General features: G+C 40.0%; 1 protein-coding gene across 1 annotated transcript in view; it reads right to left on the bottom strand.

Annotated features, from left to right (window-relative positions):
* Window positions 1-19951, bottom strand: part of Agps (alkylglycerone phosphate synthase) — a 93698-nt gene extending 73747 nt beyond the window's left edge. The window contains exon 1 of the mRNA XM_051184430.1: window positions 19618-19951. Within this exon, the coding sequence (XP_051040387.1) occupies window positions 19618-19913 (296 nt within the window). The 5' untranslated portion in view covers window positions 19914-19951. The remainder of the gene's footprint in view (window positions 1-19617) is intronic.
* Window positions 19952-21716: the final 1765 nt, after the last annotated feature.

A 21716-nucleotide genomic window follows, 5' to 3' on the forward strand; every position in this document is an offset into this window, starting at 1 on the left:
AAGGTAGGTCAACTACTAGAAAACATATTAATAAATCAGATTTAAAACATAACTGCTACATTTTAGGTTATAAATCAAGGCTTAACATATTAAAAAGAAACTAATCTTTTATATCATATTAGCTTATAGTAACAGCAAGAGAAAACTATAGACAGTATGCAAACACATGGAGATAGAACAATACACTCTATGAGTAACTGGAGAAATCAAGGAGTAAATTTTAAAATTCCTACACTCAAATGAAAACAAAACAAAACAAAACAAACAAACAAACAAAAAGCCCTTATCGGAACCTCTGGGATAGAACAAAGGCAGTTCCGAGAGCAGCTTAGATGTCTGTGCTTACATCTAAACAACAGAGCACATTCAGACTTAATAAACTCCTCAGGGAGGAAACAACAGATCAAGCCTGAAAGCAATAGATGGGAAAAATAATAAAAGCCAGGGACGAAATTAGTAAACAAAAACTAAAGAAGAGTGAAGAACCACAGCGCCAAAGTATTGGAACTTTGAAATGAAAATATACAAAGACACAGGGAAGTATTAGGTTTATAAACTATCTACACTCTTCAGCCTCAATGTAGACCTACAGATAACCACTGTATCAGCTTTCAATAGTTCATTTTACAATTCCAAATGCTAGATCTCATAATTTCAAAGACCACTTTAATCAAAATCAGTAGTGCACATTATACAGGAATACACTAGTCTGGGCATGTGCAAAACCATACTCAAGTATGGTGTTAGTTTTAGTGTTACAAGGGTACCTGGTGTGATCTTTGCTACTGAAATACATTAGTGGCAAATGTTCCAGCTATGTAGCTTGAAATGAAAATAACTGTAAATGGAGTTCTTACTTGGTCTAGATAATAAAAAGCCAGAATCAGATATAGAGGGAAATGTTGAGAGATCAGAAGTAAACAAATACTGAGAAGTAAAATTTTTGTAACAATTACTGTCCTAGGCCAAAGGCTTTTCAAACAAATGCAACATGAATACAGTACAATGAATCAAATACAAGTAAGCAAGCGTGTGCAAAATTCTCTGTAGATTGAAGTTTCTGTCCTGCCTTGTCCCACAGTCGTTTAGTCCCAAATAAACACACAGAGGCTTACATTAATTATAAACTGTTTGGTTGATGGCTCAAGCTTCTTACTGGCTAGCTCTCTCTTAATTATTAGCCCATTTCTATTAATCTGTGTATCTCTACATGGTCTTGACTTACCAGTGATGCCTGGATGGACCTTTTGCTTCCTCAGCAGCTACATGGTATCTCCCTGACTTTGCCTACTACCTTTCTCTATCCCTGTTTGGATTCCCCATCTGGCTAAATTCTGCCTGTCCATTGGTCAAAACAGCTTTATTCATTAACATAAGAGAAACATATATTCACAGCATACAGAAGTACATCCCCCATCAAGTCTCTATACATAAAGATGAGACAAAGAAATTAACAATTTTCTCTTTGAAATTATGAATTCCTAAAACTAGGGAAGCAGACACAAAAGGATCACAAGTTCAAGGCTAACCTCGGCTACATATGAGACCCTATCTCAAAAAGCATAAATAATAGTAAAAATAATAATAAAATCATGGTTTGCTATCAATAAAAATACAGTCTCTATTTTAAAAAAAAAAAAACTGCTCAAAACATCTTTAAAACATCAACCCAAAGATTAGATCTATAAATGGGTCACATTAATGTCTAATTTTTTTTTTTTTCTATTTTGAAATAGAATCTCCACAAAGCCCTGGCTATCCTGGAACTTGCTATGTAGACCAAGCTGGCCTCAAACTCACAAAAATCTACCTGTGCTGAGATTAAAGGAATGGGCCTCACCTGTTTTAAATATTTTCTCCTAATCCCACAAGACTCCTACATAATGCAGAAGATGGTTTGCCTAGGAATGCCTTTATTGATTCACAGCTCAGGGCTAGAGAGATGCTCAGCATTAAGAAAACTTGATGCATGGGCATGCAGACCTGAGTTCAGAGCCCAGAAACCACATAAAAAACCAGCTGGGCCACCCTCCTGTAATCCCAGCACTGGGAGGAGGAGGGAAGCAGAAAAGGGAAGACAGCTGGGGGATTTTAATAGGTTGCCAATTTGCTATGGGTTTAGTGGGAGTCCCTTTCTCAAAAGAAAATGGTAGAAACTATAGTACTATACAAATGAGATTTGAATGCTAAAGAATATTTGGACTTTTATTTCGAATTAGAAACTATCCTGAAGAATCTCTAAGCTTTTGAATGTAAGCTATTGATGCTTCCTTTCTCTTTATCTTAATCAGGAAATTCTTTTTGCAAAAGTTTGGACTGGAATGTTCCCCCAGAGCCCTTGTGTTAGAGGCTTAGTCCCCAGGCAAGGTGTTATAAGATGATAAAGGTGAGGTCTGGTAGGTGAGTCATTAGAGACATATCCTAAAAGGACTGTGAACCCCTGGTCTCCTTCTTATAGCCAGGGCATAGAATGACTAGTTTGTTCTGACACATGATGCTTTTAGTGTGATGTGCTGCCTCACTCCTGGCCCAAAACAGGTATCAGTCACAGAAGGATGCCTCAAACAGTGAGCCAAAACAGCTTTTATGACGTGACTGATTCTACTTATCCTCCTGTGTAGAAGATTGCAAGCACCTTAATATGTATTACAGCTTTAACATTTGCAAATGAAAGTAAAGTTCCACATGCTACAAAATCTAAATCTCATCCTTAGGAACTCCCCTGTCCCACCTTTCCCAGACAAAGAAGTTTTACCAAGAGAGGCCATGGTTACATGGCTGAGTTATGAGTATCCAACTCTGTTTCCCACTAAATTACGCCCTCTTTTCACCACGTGTTCTTAATGCAGTCATTCTGCACTGGGCCTGAAGAAAAAATCTAGGAATCAAGGACTATGACTGTATCAATAGTCCAGGTGCCTGATACCCTCCACATCACACAGTAAACTCTGCCATTTAGAATAATCATCCTAAGGCACCAAGAAAACTACAATATACAAAGTTTGTTAAAACCTCAGCTTCCCCAAATATTCTAATAAAAGGAAGTCGTTCACAACTGAACCAGAGGTAAATGAGTATCTCCCAATTCCTGGAACTAAGTATACCCAATTTGATTTCTTCAAAACCTGACTTTCCCTACTGCATAAAAGAAGATTGGCTTGATTTTTTTTTAACTCTATAAAAAAGTTTTACAACTTGAACCAAGTAGTACAAATATGAAAAAGAAAAATTATTTGTTACAACAAAAGAAAATGGATACTTACAGAATAGCATCACATACACACAAGGTGGCAGTATTCTCTCCTAGGAGAAGTGTGGTTTGCAAACTCCATTTTCCCACTACCCAGGCCTGTTACTGGATCATTAAGGAAAATGTTTAGACCTGGTACTGTTATTATTAATCCATAGGGAGTTCCTTTATTTAGTCCTAATGGCAGGGCTCACTTATGAGTCTGTACCTGAAGACTAATCATCACATCCCCACTACTCATCAATAGTAAATTACAAGCTTCTGGGTCTAAATGCACGGTTTCTGCCATTACTTTTTTAAGCATGATATTCTCATGCAAAAATCAGGAAAAGGAAAAAGTCAGTTCCCTTACTTTTACTCTGGATTAACAACTTTTTTAAGATCAGTTAGCTAATAACTTTTAAAGCTTGTCTAATAAAATTCTAGTGAAAGATGTCTTACTTCTTACCCAGTAAAGATGAAGGTAAGCTTTGGTCTATCTGTTCCACTTTAAAGTGAGTAGCAGCCTTTGGAAGAATGAGAAGAGAAGAATGCCAGTAAAGACTCGGTGCTGGTCAAGCCGACCTCAGTGTTAGCCACAATCAAACCGATCACACACACATGCAATGTGCAGAAATTCTAACCGTCCTCAAGACTTTCTAATAAAGATCTCTATTCTCTGGCTGGTGATCAACTACTTCAAGGATGGTACAACCTATGAGAGATCATGGAAACAAGAAGTGAAGAGAGCCAGGCACTCGGGAGGCAAAGGCAAGCAGACTCTGTGAGTTCAAGGCCAGCCTGGTCTACAGAGTGAGTTCCAGGACAGCCAGGGCTACACAGAGAAACCCTGGCTTGGGGGAGAGGGGAATGCAAGCAAGCAAGCAAACAAACAAACAAAAATGATGAGAAAGATGGCAACACACACTTCTGCACTGCACACTTCTTGAAAAGATAGACTATGAAAAACTGCCGTAGACCAAGATGAGTGGTGAGGGTGGGGGTGGGGACTGTAACTGAGGGAAATCTTACAAATGAAATTCTATTCCCACCAACTTCTTTATTTAAAAAAAAAAAAAAAATGGAGTCTCACTAGAAATCTAAAGATTGATAGAGGAAGAAGGTATAACACTATATTCTAAATTTAACTTTAAAAATGTAGGTCTTTTGAAATAAATGTAAAGTTATCTTCATATCTAGCCTGCTAATCCCACAAAATTACTATTCAAAAACTCAGTAAGAACGTTTTCAAAAATGCTTACAATATACACTGCTTGAATCTGACAGTGAAACAAATTCCCTTTCAAATAGGGAATTAATACAAATAGCTTGGTTCTAAGTACGATAGTTGGAGTTACTTTAGAGAAAACCTTAACTTGGGTCTATCACGCCTGGTTGTGAGATGTGACATCTGACTTAGGAAATAAACTGAACGTCATTAGGTTTTGATCAGCATCTGCATCATATACTGTCTCCTGTTGCCTGAAATAAAATTCACCACCCCACCTTTATCTGATTAGGCTTGTATTTCCTACAGAGGGAAGGAACCATGTGAAACAGCCTCAAGACGGCACTAATTTTGCTTTCTGTGCAGGACCATGGACACTTCTATTTCTGACTATTTCTGAAGGAACCTTTACTTGTAAAACCGTAAGTCTAATTTATCCAACCAATGAGCTAGGGACACTGGGAGGTATGGGGCAGACAAACCCAATACAACTGAACATTACCCAGTACCTGCAGTTTACTAAAGACAGATAAGATGATCAGGAGTCACACAAAAGAAAATAAAATGAGAAGCTTCTTAGCAAACACATGAACCAAGTAGTATAATCACACCTCCCTGAACCTGAGCCAACGTGTTGCTCAACCCCTGAATTCCAGTGTCATCTTTCATATACCTAAAGGAATTCCATGAGAGTTTGTTACCAGGAAAAAAAAAAAAAAGTCTCTAAAATCTTTTCAAAGACAGAAGTTTGTTACTATCACAGTTTCAAACAAACAACAAACCAAATACATATTTAACTCTCTACAGTCAAACCCTTTTATACTTTGCAAGGTATTATAAAGAACAATCACCAACCATTCAGGTGGTATAAGAACAGGACACAACAGCTGCTAATCTTCCAAAGACATCATCAGCCCTACCTGTTGACAGATGAACCTGTATGGGTTGCACTGGCCTTTAACAAAAGAGAAACTGCAGGCTTTAGAAAAGCTGGAACAGGAGCAACTAAATGCTCACCATATAGAGGAATCAACCAGCCCTTGGAACTCTCCTGTATTTATTATTAAAAAGAAATAAGGAAAATTGTAACAGATTTAACAGTTGTTAATAAGGTGATGCAGCCAATGGGCTCTTTTCAGTTTGGAATTCCTTTGCCTTCTCTATTGCCAAAAGAATGGCCTCTCATAGTTATTGATTTAAAAGATTGTTTCTTTAGTATACCTTTACAAGAAAAAGACAGAAAATTTGTCCTCACACTTCTCATCCTGCTAAGAGATATCAGTGGAAGGTTCTCCCACAGTTAAAATACATAATCAAGGATAGGAATCATCCCGTATATATACAACACATATCCGATCCCATACGGGTCTGCCAGGCCCTCTAGCACAATGAAATGATAAAATTAATCAATTATTGATAGGAAATGAGCTAAAGGCCTCATAATTTCATTAAAAAAACACCATGTCAATTGCAAAGGTTTGAAAAATGACTTTTCTATCCCAAGGCAGAAAATGTCCTACTTGTCCTTTATACAACCAAACTCTACTACCTGCAGGAAGTAACCCAAACGGTACTCAAAGGAATGAAATCTGGCAGATGGATATGTTCCATTTTGTAGAATTTGGAAAATTAAAATATGTACACCACACTATTGATACATATCCAGGTTTTCAATGGGAAACTGCTTTGAATTTGGAAAAGGCTGATTGGTGACATTTGCTAGAAGTCATGGCCACCATGGGTATACCTTCCTGCACAAATAAAAACAGACAATGCTCCAGCATATGTCTCTAAGAAAATGAGACCGTTTTTTGCTTATTATAATATAAAGCATATTACAGGTACACCACACAATCCAGGACAGACAGTTATAGAAAGATCAAATCGAACTCTAAAGGATATGCTAAATACACAGAAAGGGATAATAAAGAACCCCAAAAATACATTGCATAGTGCTTTATTAACTTTGACTTTTCTGAATGCTAATGAAAATAGAACAACAGCTGTGGAGAGACATTGGGTAACAGAAAAAACTACAGAATTAAATCAGCCAATACATTTCAAAGATGTGTTGACCTCCAAATGGAAATCAGTACATGTGTTATGTAGGGGAAGACCATCAAAATTGATAAAGATTCAATTTGAACAAGATATCTATTAGAAGAGATGATAGTTCATCCAGCAGCAGGGCCATTTAACCAAAACTAATCTATAAAACTAACGAATGTTCTTCATTTGATCAAATATAAGTTGCCGGAGGAGAACCTCCCCAAAATTTAGAGTTGGAGAAGGGTTTTATTTTTGTCTTTTCAGGAGAATAAAAGGATCCAGCTAAGGAATCAGGAAACCACTGGACAATTGAGGCATCTGAAGAAAAGGAACAAATAATCCAGAAAAGTTGTTCCAAGGACAGGAATAAACTGACCTATTGGTATATCATATTTCCAACAAGATAAAATTTCATAAATCTTATTATACAAATGGTTCTTTTGTAGTCCCAGTCCCAGTCCAATTAAAGGTTAAAGCTGGCTCTGAAGTTGGAGTGTGGTGTAAACCCAAGCATGCTTGTTAGAGAAAAGAAAAAAAAAAAATCTGTCTCATGTCAGAAGAGCCACCTGATGTGGAACAGAAGAAAAACAAATATTTAAGGACTATTGTACTGCCACTAATCTCTTAATCCTTTGGTTTTTATATTGACTTTTAACAGATTTTCTTAAAGAATATTACACTTATATAATAATTTATAAGATTAATAAGTATGTTTTTTAAAGTTTCTGTCAAATTAATGGTCATATAGAGTACTAATTAACTGTACATGATTTCAGGTTTGAGTGTCTACAGTGAAGCATGACCATACCTAAAGGCAACTTTTGAAGTCTCCAAAAGGAGGAGGGGCGCCACAACAATTTCACCAGGACTATGATAACACCATTAAGCTGAACAATACCAACTAAACATCGACTTTGAACTATAAACTGCTCAGAACAAATTTGAGGAGCTAGCTGAGATGATCCAGCCTCACAAACTACCATAGCCAGGACTTAGGACAAGCCCTGTACTTTCACATTATTCAGAGAGTGAGAAAAATTGCTACAGTTTGACAGTTAATTCAAAATTTTCAGGATCCCCTAAAGATGTCATCACCCCCCCCCCAGATAGCAGGAAGTAACTTTAGGAGTACAACACCCACATTCCAAAGAGGTGGGGTGGGTGGTTTTTGATCACTGATTAGATTATGGATATTTGTCGTTGTTTAAGGGAACTGATTGCAAAATGTTGCTGGTTATGATCAGGAAGAAAGTTGAAGAAAGGGAATTAGATTCAAGGTTATTGTTTTGGGAAAAAAAAGAATACAAATATGATAGGATAAAAATGGTAGATTATTGAGTCTAAAAAGAAAAGAGGATACAGATGAGATTCTTTAAAAAGGTAGATTACTGAATCTACGCTTAAAAAGCAACTACCATTAAATATTTTACATTTGATTGGACTTCTTTATATTGTATACAAATACTGTATACTGATACAAATTTGAAATTAATTGGTTAAAACATACTGTATATACATTTCTAATCTTGTTCAAGATATTGTACCTATACAGCTCATTTATCAATGGTATGCAAATTCTAGTTCTTGAAAGTTATTATAGCCAACTATATTAAGATAATAAGGAAGCTGGGTGGGCACTGGTGGTGCATGCCTTTAATCCCAGCAATAGGGAGGCAGAGGCAGGCAGATCTCTGTGAATTCCAGGCCAGCGTGGTCTACAGAGCAAGTTCCAGGACAGGCTCCAAAAAAAATACAGATAAACCCTGTCCTGGGGGAAAAAAGAAAAAGATAATAAGGAAATGTAGATGAATAATTAGTCACCTATTACAATCAAACTTGTAATCACATTAGATATGTTTTCAAAGTCAAACAGGTCGTCTTCAAACACTTTAAAGATCTACAGAATATGGCATTTAAAATGTTTTAATAACAGGTATATTTTAATGACAATGAGATGTGTCTGCTACTGGCAGCACCAATCTACCTCAGAGAAAGATAATGGGCATCAAAGAAACTCATATGGAGTTTACTTTCTCTGTGGCAAAAGTAGCCACTGGACAAGAAAGTACCCATGCCTCAACTGCTGGCAGTATGTTGTCCAAATTGGACAAACATGACACAAATGAGAATAATTGAAATCCTTGCCAAGACAAGGCAGTACTTCACAGAAATGTCTGTCAGATATTCTAGGCCTACAGACCAAAGATAGATGCCTCAACGTTGCAGAGGAGCCTTGGGTGACTGTTCAAGCAGCCAGATGTTTCTGTCATTTCTGACATTTTTGGAAATCCCTTGCTTACACTTCCTGTTTACTCAGTCATGGCAACAAAGAGCCATGACTCCTCAGAGCCATCAAGAATTTCTAATGAAAGTAAATATTATCACTGGTGAGTGTGATGCCCACAATCATAACAATGGTCTGTGACATACAAGAAGTGCCAGTGTCTGATCTTCAGGACCCAACCTCCCAGAGGCAAAAGGTGACATCTTTTGGCTGTTTGTTTTCTCTACTGGGAGTGTATTGTTGCCACTGAGTATATCTCACTACTTTAGCCCAGCACTACTTTCTACCAGGTTTACTCAATAGTTCCATAATGTTGTTACTCAGTACTGTAAGGCTATGAAGTTTACAATTGGGACCTATTTCCTAGTTCTGGAATATAGCTGTCTTTACATCTATTTAATACAAAGGAATTAAAAACAAGAACAGGTCTAGGAATTTTAATTGACTTGTCCTTCTTTGGTCTTCAAACAGTACCTGATACACTAAGATCCAGATGTGCCCAACTTGCAGCCCTGGTCTCATGTCCCCAAGACAGCTATGAGATAGCTCCAACATAATATGGCAAACTTACTTAAAACATGATGAGTTTTTTGTTTTAACGCCACTGAATGGTTCTCAAACATGAATTTTGTAAGCAAAGTAGTCATACGGCAAAGTAAGAAAGCTGGTGGTCACCTGATTCTAGCAGTAACCACAGCCACAATGAGTACCAAGTAGTCTAAGGCAATGAACAAACAGTGCTCCTTTCTAGCTGCGAGTAGATAACTTCACTGTGGGGGCATACAAACTTCCAATTCTCTAGGAGATGGTAGAGACACAGAATTAGAAAAGCATAAGGACTTTTGCATCTACACGACTAAAGCATAAAGCTGTGCAGGAAAGCTACAGGCAACAGCAAAAAGCAAGCAGCATCAATGAGAAACCACCAGGGCAAACAGTATTTTCTATATGTCATGCTACCAGCAAAAGTGTAACTCTACATTCTGCTTTTGAACTGTTCACACTTACCTCTGTGGGCACCCTACACAGGGTACACAGATACGCATGCAAGCAAAACACCTATACACATAAAAATAACAATATCATCTTTAAAGACTGCTCACTCTCCAGCTATTCCCAGACCCAAAAACGTTATCACCACTCCTAGGACTTCATGCCCTTTTATGGCTGCTTATCTTTGTACCTGCTTCATGCCCCTTCTTTGAAATGCCCTCCTCTCCCTAATACAGGGAGCCAGCCCAAAGTATCTCTTCTGAAATGCTTCTCCTGTCTTCCTCAAGGATTTATGACTCCCTCTGTACACAATGATTATAACATTTATTACATCCTCGATACCATATCTATCTAGCTCCTCTAGGCTGCCAATCATTTGTGCATTGTTAAAAGGTAGCACAGCACAGCATGCAGCACTCAGTTTCCCTGAGAAATACCGGTCTCATAATGGAATGGAAAACATTTAAAAGAGATCTTTTTTTAAAAAAATGAAAACCCAGCTACACAGAGACCACTGACAAGGCCCTAGGTTTGACCCCAGCATTGGAGAAATCAAAATTTTATCTGAGTTAGTGTCAGTGAAGATAAGCATCTTGTGAGTCTCAGCTAAAGAAATGTATCTGACCTATCATACTGAATAGATGGTGGGGATGGAGCTCAATGCTGTTAGGAGACATGTTGGGTTTAAGCATTCAAATAATGAAAAATATGAAGACAAGCAGTGGCATTCTGGGAATGAAAACTATGACCGAACACAGATCATGTATGCAGGGTTGGAGAAGTCAGCAAGACATTCATTCACTTAGAATCAGCCAATAATTATCAATGTTAAAATGAGTGTTGGAAAGTTCCCTATAAGACTGGTGAAAGCTAATACAATCTAAGTAGATAAGGTTAAAACAGGATGTAGAAGGATGAACTAAGGACTGGGGATATGGTTCAGTGGTAGAATGTGCAATGTTCTGGCTTCAATTCCCTGTATATATACACAAAATAATAAAGACCAATAATAATAAATTCATCTTTTCTGCTTTCATCTAAATCAAATCAATACTTAATCAATACATGTGCCTAAACCATAGATTTCCTTTTATTAAGAAGTTACTAATTACATAAAACCTACTAGCCCTAAAGGGATTGCAGTAGAGTTCACACCTTATTAGAAGAAATGAAGATTCTGAATGGGCACTGTAAAATCTAGGAATTAGGTAACTCCTATTGCTTTATTCCAAGGTCTTAGAATACATAAACACTTGATGGTATGAAGCTTCTATGTGAGTAACTATAAAAAAAAAAAAAAAAAAAGTTGAGAGTACCAGTAAGAACAGGACTGGTATCCTGATCAACACCCCAATTAGTAAGTGCAAGCATGCTACAAGAACAGTGTATCACATGTACTCACACAGCAGTTTTTACAATGAATGAGATGGTATCTACAGCTCCAAATCTCAGCTAGGAAGCAGAACACACATCAACAGTAACTGAGTTACTGGAAACTTAAGTTTTCCTTAATAAGTAAGCATAATCAACTACTAAAACTCTAACATTATACAAATGCTTGAGAATCAAAGGAAGATGATGATGGTCTTATCTTTAAAAAACTATGTAAAACCTGACCTTAATGCCTATGAAATTTAAGACTATGGACAATAATGACTTGCTTATAATTTAAAATTAAAATATATAATTGGGAAACAGATTTAGACTTGTAATTTTAACTGAAATCTTTTCATATATAATAAATACATTTTTAAAGCATTTTTAAAGTTACTGTTTAAAAATTCAACTCAGTAGCTGACAAGATGGCTCAGAGAGTAAAGACACTTTTCATACAAGACTGTGACCTGAGTTCAATCCCTGGACCCACATAAATTCAGGAGAGAACTCCACAAAGTTGTTCTCAGACTTCTATATGTGCACTGTGTCAGGTGCATACACAAACACACATGCACATACAAATATACATACATACATACATACATACATACATACATACACACACACACACACTAAATACTTTTAAAATTTCTATGTAATCAGTCTAGAAGAATGATTTAGTGCTTGGTTAAAAGTTATTCTCTCAAATAACTGACGTGGTTAAAGAGACTGCATATACCACTAAATATACTACATGGTAAACACAACTAAAAAACAAATTCACTAAATTTGAGATGAATCAGTTTAGCCTCTTCTTTTGCAAATAATATATATAAAACATTCACTACTAGAAACTTAATATTAAAACAACTAAAATGAAAAATATTAATTATTAAAATGCCCATTAATAACAAAGTGGACAGACTATAGTATAGATACATGCAATGGAATACTTTTCAATAATCAGGATGAACAAAATGAACAAGTACAGGCTGGATAGTACCCCCATCAGTAAAGCGTTTGTTGTGCAAGCATGAGGACCTGAGTTTGGATCCTTGGCACCCATATAAAAAACTAGACACAGTGATATTTGTCTGTGATCCCAACACCAGAAAGAGGAGACTGAAGGATCCCTGAAGCTTCCTGACCTGCCAATCTAGCTAAACCAATGAGCTTCCACAAGAACACTGTCTGAAAAAAATAGAATGTCTGAGGAAGATACTTAACACTGACCACTGGCCCCCACACCTTTGTACAACCATATACGCATGTGTATGTAACACACACACACATGTGCACACGCACATACACACAAAGTCATAAAGAGTGGACACCAGGTTAGGGAGATAGTTCAGTGGATAAAAGGTGCTTGCCATACAAGTGTGAGGATTGGAGTCAGATCCCAGTACCCACATAAGAGTTGGTAAAGCAATAATAGTCACCTCTAATCACAGCACTTAGGGCACAGAGACAGGGGAACCCAAAACCAAACAGGGTAGGTAGCTAGATTGCAGGGACTGGCAAGATCCATGTTCAGTGTGGCTCAGAAGCTAAAAGCACTTGAGGCTCTTTGGGAGGACCTAGGTTCAGTTCCCAGCACCCCACTGGATGGCTCGCAACCATCTGTAACTCTAGCTCTAGGGTGTCCAATGCCCTCTTTTGGCCATGGGTACCTGCACACACGGTGAACATAAATTCAGGCACATATACTTTCAAATAAAATGTTTAAAATATATAAATTCACCTTTTTAAAAAGGAAATGTAGTAGGGCTGGTGAGATAGCTCAGCAGTTAAGAGTCTGCACTTCACTTACAGAGCACCCAAGTTCTATTCAAAGCATCCACATCAGATGGTTCACAACTGCCTGTAACACCAGTTCCAGGGACCAGGCACTCTCTTCTGGCCTCCCCAGGTACTACACTCATGAGTACAAACCCCCACTCAGACACACACGTACATATAATTATTTTTTTTTTAATAAATAAGGTAGGGAACAATCAAGAAAGACACCGAGGGCTGGGCAGTGGTGTCACGTCTTTAATCCCAGAACTAGGGAGAGAGGCAGGTAGATCTCTCTGAGTTCAAAACCAGCCTGGTCCTCAGAGCAAGTTCCAGAACAGCTAGAGACACACTGAGAAACAATGTCTCACAAAGAAACACCAATATCACGCTTATGCATACACAAGCATAAACATACACGAATACACACATACACATGTACATTTATAATAATTCAAATATGGTTTTGACCCATGTACCATTCCCATATTACCTATGCACCACCAAACAATATGCATTGTGCTTAATGGAAAACAAACACGTCAAAAGTAAAGAAAGAATGATCCACGTATCAAATGTATGATATGTAACAGAGTACATGGTATTATCAAGGAATGAGAAACTGACCTAAAAGGACTGACTATAACAAATTCTCTGAAGTCATAAGCTGTCCTGTCTAAAGTTCTGTGTAATGTAGTTCAGTAGCAACAGTGATAGTAAACAGCACATAGCAATGAAAAGTAAAAAATGTTGTTCAAGTCCTGAGCAGTTTCAGACTATTTCTCTTATTTCTTCAAAAACATTCCGGCCATACTTCCATTCCACAGCTCCAGTTTCTAACACGAGCAGACTTCAGCACAAGTAAGGAGGTCTGTCTCCAAGTCTCCTGCCCACACTTACTCAAGACGGGTAAAGGGAATACTTGCTGACTTCTTAGAGAAAACACCCAAGCACCTGACTTAATTTTTCCTCTCTTTAAAACATTCTCTCATGTTAGCTCTCTGGAGCTAGCTATCTCCCCCAGAGGAAGTTTATACAGTCCAACACTGCCTATTGCATGATCTAATAATTCAAGGTAAATATTATGTAATTTAGATCTAAACCATGTTCTATATGTAACAGTTGGCATTCACTTTTCTTTTTAAAATTTTTATTTTATGTTTATGTGTTTTTCCTGCATTTCTTATGTGTACCACATGCCTGGTGTCCTCAAAAGCCAGAAGAGGGTGTCTTGAACTTGAGTTGTGATAGTTACAGATAGCTGTGAACCACCGTGAGGGTGCTGGGGACCAAACTCAGGTCCTCTGTGAGAACAGCAAGTGCTCTTAACCATCGAGTCACTTCTCCAACCAATGTTTTTATTTTTGTTTGTGTCTTGCTATATATCACTCAGCTGATTCTGAACTCAGACATTGGGATAGACATAATGAGCTATTACGCTGAAAATCCAACAAATAAAGAGAAGAAGAAGAGCAATCACTGTACTGCCAAAGGGTTGACTCCACTCAAGATCCTCTGATTTAGTTTAGGGTTGAAATTAACATACTAATCTCATAAGCAGCAGAAATCTTTTCTCAATGGTGAGAAAATAAAGGAATAATATTCGCTTTTAAAGATCTATAAAGTATCTCATGCTATTACAACAGCATTCCATTTCTCTGTAGTCTAAAAGTAGATCACTGAATTCCTCCCAGATAGTCTTACACTGGGGTAGACGGATCCACAATAACACAAGGAACATCGGAGAAGGTCTGCTTTATGTCAATGTGAAAGCAGAGATTAAGACATCAAGGCTTCTTACAACAGTTTAACCAGGCAGAAAATCCTCTGAGACCCCTGATCTTTTTCCTCTAACCCTGATTCTCCCACATTTCTCCTTGTTCTTTTTTGTTTCTAACACTGACTTCTCCCACAAGGGCAACAACAAAATTCACTCATTAACTTGCAAGCAGCCAGCCTATCTTTTTAAAGCACACTATATTTTCCTAAATTTCACTTTGATGGTATATTTTTAATTTATCACTAAGTACAACATGAACTAACACACACCTTAAGTACAGGAACCAGTATCCAATTATTACCATCACAAAGAGTTGAAGCTTATACACTAAGGAGAGCAACCCCCGGGAATAAGTGCCATGGTGTAGCAACAGGGAAACAGCACAGGGAAAGGAACATGGGTTGTGATGAGGCCAGAGTTGAAATACCACTTCATTCATTTCACAACTGCATATCATTAGTCAAACAAAATTAACTGAGCTTCTACTTCCTCACCTGTAACCAACATATAATACCTCCTGTTTCCCAAAGCTGTTAAATGAGGTAATTATACATGTATGGTGCCCGAAAACTCCTATTAACACTGTCTCTAGAACAGAACTCATACCATGCTATTTCATGTGGTATAACTACCAAAATAAGCTTCACTTTTTCTAAATAATGTCATAAGTAAGTCACTTGTCCAAGCTACGGAAATGAAGCTGTGGGCTGCCTTCCTAAAAATCATTTGCAAGAAGTTAACTCAGCTTCTGGAGAACATCCACCCAAGTTGTGACACATGTTAAATAATACCTTCAAGGTTGGTCTTCAGAACCTGGAACTCAAATAGGCTAAGCTGTCTGACCAGCAAGATACGGAGAACCCACCTGTTTCCATTTCCCTTGAAATGGAATTATACACATATCACAGCATCTGACTTGTTTTATGTGGGTGCTTTGGCTCAGACACAGGTCCTCATGCTTGTGGGAGCAAACATTTTACCAACTGAGCTAAGTCCCCTGCTCCCAAATAATACATTTTTAAAGAATGACATATGAAGGTTGGGGCTGTAGCTCAGAAATGGACTCCTTGCCTTGCTTGCAAGATAACATGTCTTCACTACAACTCATTCTTAGTGGCAGCAACTAATAACTAAACTCAATCCAATCAATCAGTCACTGCCCAGCTTATCTTGCAGGCTCCTCCATTCACCAGCCCCTCAGCTGTTTATTATGTCTATCACCACCTGACATGCTATTATTATTTGTCCACTGTCTCTACTCCAACTAGAATCTAAGTTCCATAAGGGCACAGCTTTGTGTAATGCTGTATGCTACTTTAATGAATGAATGGCCTGATTATCTAAAAGCCAAAGCCTTCAGGGCCTGCCATCGCCTTTCTTTTTTCACTTACTCCCCTCTGTACCAACACTCGACTGTCACCTAAATACAACATGTACTTCCATGGCCCCCCTGCTTTGCCATAACAAACTTTCCTCATCATCCAATCAACCCACCAAAGTATCAACAATATTTTTCAAACCTGCTTCAGGAAGCTTCAAACCCAGAGAGTATGCCTTTTTCTTTCCTTTGTGCTACATCAATACCTTTGTCTACACTAGCACTAATTATTGGAATTTATCATCTCTCTTTCTAGATAATGATTTCTTAAAGACCAGGGCTTTACCGCCAACCTAGCACAGCTCCTGTCATAAAGCAACTGATCTGCAAATATTCACTAAATTCACATATGCATGACTATTCTGCAAGACAAATGAAAGCATGGAGTATTAACAAGTCACTACTCAGCTGGGTAGTGGTGGCACACGCCTTTAATCCCAGCACTCGGGAGGCAGAGGTAAGCAGATCTCTGTGAGTTCGAGGCTAGCCTGGTCTACAAAGCTACACAGAGATACCCTGTCTCAAAAAAACCGAAATAATATTTAAAAAAAAAAAATCACTTCTCCAAACTTATAATAAGCAGTCATGAAATAAAACAATGACAACCAATACCACCACCCAGAGTAAGGAAAGAGAAGTAATATGCAAGTCACTGAAGATTCCAAAATCACCCAGCACATCTATAATCACACCTTGCTGAATATATACCTTGATTCCTACTTGTTCCAAAATTTGCCTTCCCTGTAAGCTTGGTTCTTGTTGCTCAAAATGCTGAGACCCAGCTAAGTAGCAGGAAGTAAAAAGAAGACCTTGCTTTCCCAATGAACAATAATCAAGTAGAATGATCACGCTCTGAGACAGTTTCTGATGTTTCATCTAATACATGGCTTTATGTTTCCCCTAATACAAGGCAATGTGCTACACATTGAGTCAAAAACAAGCATTTTGATTAAACTTCAGAGTAGTTCTACAAGTATAGATGTCACTAGCCAACTAACCCTAGCTCCTTACCACTACACCTTATGCTATAAATGGGCTACAGTAGTGCCTAGGTTACCAACAGCCATACAAGAACTACGCCCATCCAGAGCAGTTACCCTCAGCCTTAAGACATCTCATCCATTACCTCAAGAGCATTGCTATTTCTTCTCCAAATGCCTAATGCAAAGGCCACTAAACCCAACTCTAATGAAACCTGCCCTGCCTACTTAATTTAATAGTGTAAGTGCACATATAAATGTTTTATCACACACTCATACTAATATAACATCAGTGAAACCAGAGGTTACATGTGACCCTCAATGGCTTTGGAGACTGTTCTGGAACTTGCTCTTGTAGACCAGGCTGGTCTCAAACTCACAGAGATTCCCCTGCCTCTGCCTCCCGAGTGCTGGGAATAAGGCATGCACTACCACTGCCCAGCTGTGACCCTCAATTTTACCCCCTGCTTCCACCAAGTAACCAAATTCTGGAATATTTACCTCCTCATATTTTCTAGATAGTTTGCCTCAGTTCAGAGTCCCAGCATTATTGATTAAGTAAGATTCATAACCGCGGTCTTCTGACACAAGGACCGCTACAGCTATTTGTTGAGAGTTTGTATAACAGGGAGTACACTAAGCATTTCATCTTTTAGATGCATTTTTTTGTTCCCTGTTTCCAAAGCAAAAATGCAAGACAGGTTAGTTCTTCTTTGTTTTGTTTTGTTTTTGGGGGGGTTAACATTTTTTTAATGACTTATTCATTCTTATTTTCTGTGCCTTTATGTTTTGCCTGCATATATATGGCTGTGTGAGGGTGTCAGATCTCCTGGACCTGGAGTTACAGACAGTTGTGTGCTGCCAAGTGGATGCTGGGAATTGAACCTGGACCTTCTAGAAGAGCAGCCAGTGCTCTTATTGACAAAGTCATCTCTCTAGCCACTTTGGTATAGTTTTCTGAGTCAGGGTCTATCTATGTAGATCAGGCTGGCCTCAAACTCACAGCACTCCCAAGCGCTGAGATTAAAGGTGTACACCACCAAGTCCAGCTCTATAATTCTTAAAATGAGGGGACAAAGCTCTGAGAGAGACTGACAGTGTACAAGTAAAAAGACTTAATGGAATTCAAACCCAGGTCTGCTTCTGGCCATTATACAGCCAAACTATCTTCAATTCCATCGCAGGGTGCCCTTCCTGAAGAGTAAATCCAACGCTTTGCCCCACATACCCTGAAATGTGTCCCCTCTGAAACCTTCATCCCTTGTCATTGTCACCTTCCACTCCAGCAGTTCCCTAGTCTCTCCCTTTCTTTAACTGGACTGTTCTGTTTGTCTACTGTGAACACTGTTCCCCTCTGGTAGTCTATTTTCAACACAAAGATTTACACACACAAAAAAAAAAAAAAAAAAACCTGGCTCGGGAAAGTCTTTTTTTATCCTAAGAAATACATACTCAAAACTGGGTTAAGTGGCCATGTGTTTCAATTACCAGCTAAATTTCTTATACTACATTACTTTAGTGCCTTATAGTGAACAGTGCGTTTCAGAATCTCTGCATTGCTAGCACAGTGTATATGCAGTAAGGACTTACTCGGGGTAAATTAATGAAGAAGTTGATTTGATTTGCCTCTGGTGTCTAACCTGTCACACAGACACCTGCTACCTGCAGCAGACTTCTTAATCTTTTTATTTCTTCATCTGTAAAATGGGAGACTAGAGTACTACCCTAATTGGAAAGAATGGATTTGCACCATCTCCAGTACTTTGAAAGTACACATTAAAGTTAGCAAAATATTTTCCCATTCTCCAAGTTCTTCCAAACTGATCATCTCAGAACACACCATCTTGCAACATGTTTCATCACAGACAGATTTCCTCCAAAGGTCTTAAGATTTTATAAGCATCGCTCATCCAGACGCTTGTCCTTTAGCTTCTTACAGAGATCAGTAGCTAGAATATCAAACTCTTAAGTCACTAATGCTTGCAGTCTATTGCATCTTACTCATTCGCCGGTTTCCTCCCTAAAGTCAGAACCCATGCCCATAAGGAAGTGGTGGCAGCCTCGGCCACAGAAACCACTCAGCACCCTTCCCCGGAGTATCCCCTGGTCCCCACCCCACTTCATCCCGCACTCAGGCTTTAGGGAATTAGCAGAAATCTGATCATTTAGTGCAAATGTGAACCTCCTCCTCTTAGGTTAAGAAAGCCCCTGCTACCCGTTCAAAGATCTTCGGAGATAGAGAATGAGTTTCTACCACCAAATACCAAGAACCGGGATTCCTTTAAACCTTTCTCCATACGAGGTCATGAAATGCGTTACCTTCAAAGGAAGCAAAATTAGCCAACCCATCCAGCCCCTTCCAGACAGAATCCTGTTATCTGGTCCACTCTCAGTCCGTGAGCTGATGTACTCGCAGGGACCGGGATGCCGTCCGCCCACCGTGTCAACTCGCTGCCCGCTCCCGTGCCCTGCTCTCCCTCAGCCCAGGCCGCGCGCATGTGGCCTCCCGCCGCCAGCTCCTTCCCCGGCCCGCTACTCACCGCTTCTTGGGGATGGTGCCCGACTCCGGCGCGGCGGGAGTAGCAGCGGGCGACGCCCCGGCCGCCGACGCGGCTCTCCGCGCTTTGCACTCATTGGTACTCGGAGCCTCCCGGGGCCGGCCCAGCAGATGGCCCGACAGAACCCGCAGCCGCCGGCGCGCGCGGACCGCGCCTGGGTCCCGCTCGCTCGCGCCCGCCTCGCCCGCCGCCTCCGCCATGGCTTCCGCCTTGTGCCGCCGCCCGAGGCCGCTGGGCGCGGGTGAAAGGTCACTCAGAGCGGCGCCCCGCGCGACCATTCGCTGCGGCGCATCCCGGCAGCCACCGCGGCGACTGGCGGCAGGGGCCTTGCGCCTGGAGCTTCACGGGCTCTGTCCCCGCCCACCGCCGCCTCGCCCCGCCCCTCCCCGCCTCGGCCACGCCCGCCGCCGTGCCACGCCACGCCTCAGCTGGGCGCACCTGCAGAGCAGGTGAGTTCCAGCGAACCCGGGATTGGCCCAAAGGGGCAGGATGAGAGCCAAACCACACAGCACTCCTGCAGCGGGACAAACCTGTGGGTGTGGCGTCTTGGATGTAGCCCCAGCGCCTGGAGGGTTCTTTCCTGGGATTGATGCCTAGGAGCTTGAACAGTGGGCCACCGGTGGTGCTGCCAGCCTGGCAATGGTACCAGCCCTGCCTTTCCTGGTACACCGCTCTATTTCTCCTGCTAGCTCAAAACCGATCCTCTAACCTATAGAGTCAGTGTCTCTGTTGTCTCATTTCTCATCACCTGCTTAGTACCCAGCACTGCGCTCAGCACTCATGTGGAGGTCAGAGAACAACTTCCAGGAGTCTCCTTCCACCATATGAGTCCTAGGCGTCAAACTTGGGTCGTCAAGCTTGGTGGCAAGCGCCTTTACCTAACCACAGCGCCACATTACCCACCCTGAGGTGTATTTTCATATAGCCCTTAAGCTAATGGTTTTTATCCTTGAAAAGGTATCATCTGCAAAAACACCAATGAAATGTGGTTAATATACCCAGTGAGACTCCAGTAGAGGAAACCAATTTTTCCTTTGCAAGCAGGTACCAATTTCAGATAACTTCTTGGTTAGGAGTGGGAGCCAGTGTCCATTTCACCCTCTCAACTCCAGGACCCCACCTGGCTTGAACCTCTGCAAGTCCTGTATGTGCTGCCAGTCTCTGAGTTCATGTGTGAATCAGTCCTGTTGTATCAGGAAGACACTGTTTCTTTGGCATCATCTATCACCTCTGCCTCTTACTATCTTTCCTCCTCTTCTGTAGGGAACCCTGAGCCCCTAAAGGAAGGGAGAGGGGTTTATGAAGACCTCTTATTTGGGTAGCTTGGCATCTTTTTATACTTGATTTTCAGATGTATAAAGCTCTAAAATACTAGTAACATCTACTTAAAGTCGATTGAATTTCCATTGCCCTTCTTCTGACTTTTAAGTTCATGGGCCCTGTTTCAGTGTATACCCTCACACCACAGCAAACCCACTCCTGCTGGGCACATTTAGATTTCAGGGGATGGCCAAGAAAGTAAATATACATTCCTGAGCATCTGGTAACAGAAGAAGTAGTGCCTGTTAAAGAAGTAGTGCCTCACTTTAAAAAATATAACTAAATAAATAAATAAGCCTCATTCTACCTTCCAGTAGCATTCTCATAATCATGACCTTTTGTCTTGTGAAATCTGACGAAAGACACACTCATATCTATTAGCCTGATAAAAGTCACCTGAGTAGGTGGAGGTGACTCAGTTCAACAGTTAATGGGCTAAGAGTTATTCCTAAGTGATGTTCCCTCCATTCATCTGGGCATTGCTTCCATTTCCTCTTATTTTACTTCCTTTATCTTCCTCAAGCAAACTCAAGTGTCACTGGTGACAGTGCCCCAGAGAAAAATAGCAGTGCTGATCAGGTGAGTCAAGATTCCCTACAGCCTCCAATATAGATTATCCTTTGCTCTTGCAAGAGCATATTAATTCACCTGTGCTTCCTTGAGTGAAACAAAAACTGGTCTCATCTCCCTGAACCCCCTCCCCGTGTCATTAACCCCTGTTCTACCAACCTGACAGTTACTTGTACTGCCTTTTAGCCTTT

This window comes from Phodopus roborovskii, unplaced genomic scaffold (assembly GCF_943737965.1).
Source record: "Phodopus roborovskii unplaced genomic scaffold, PHOROB, whole genome shotgun sequence".
NCBI classification, from domain to species: domain Eukaryota; kingdom Metazoa; phylum Chordata; class Mammalia; order Rodentia; family Cricetidae; genus Phodopus; species Phodopus roborovskii.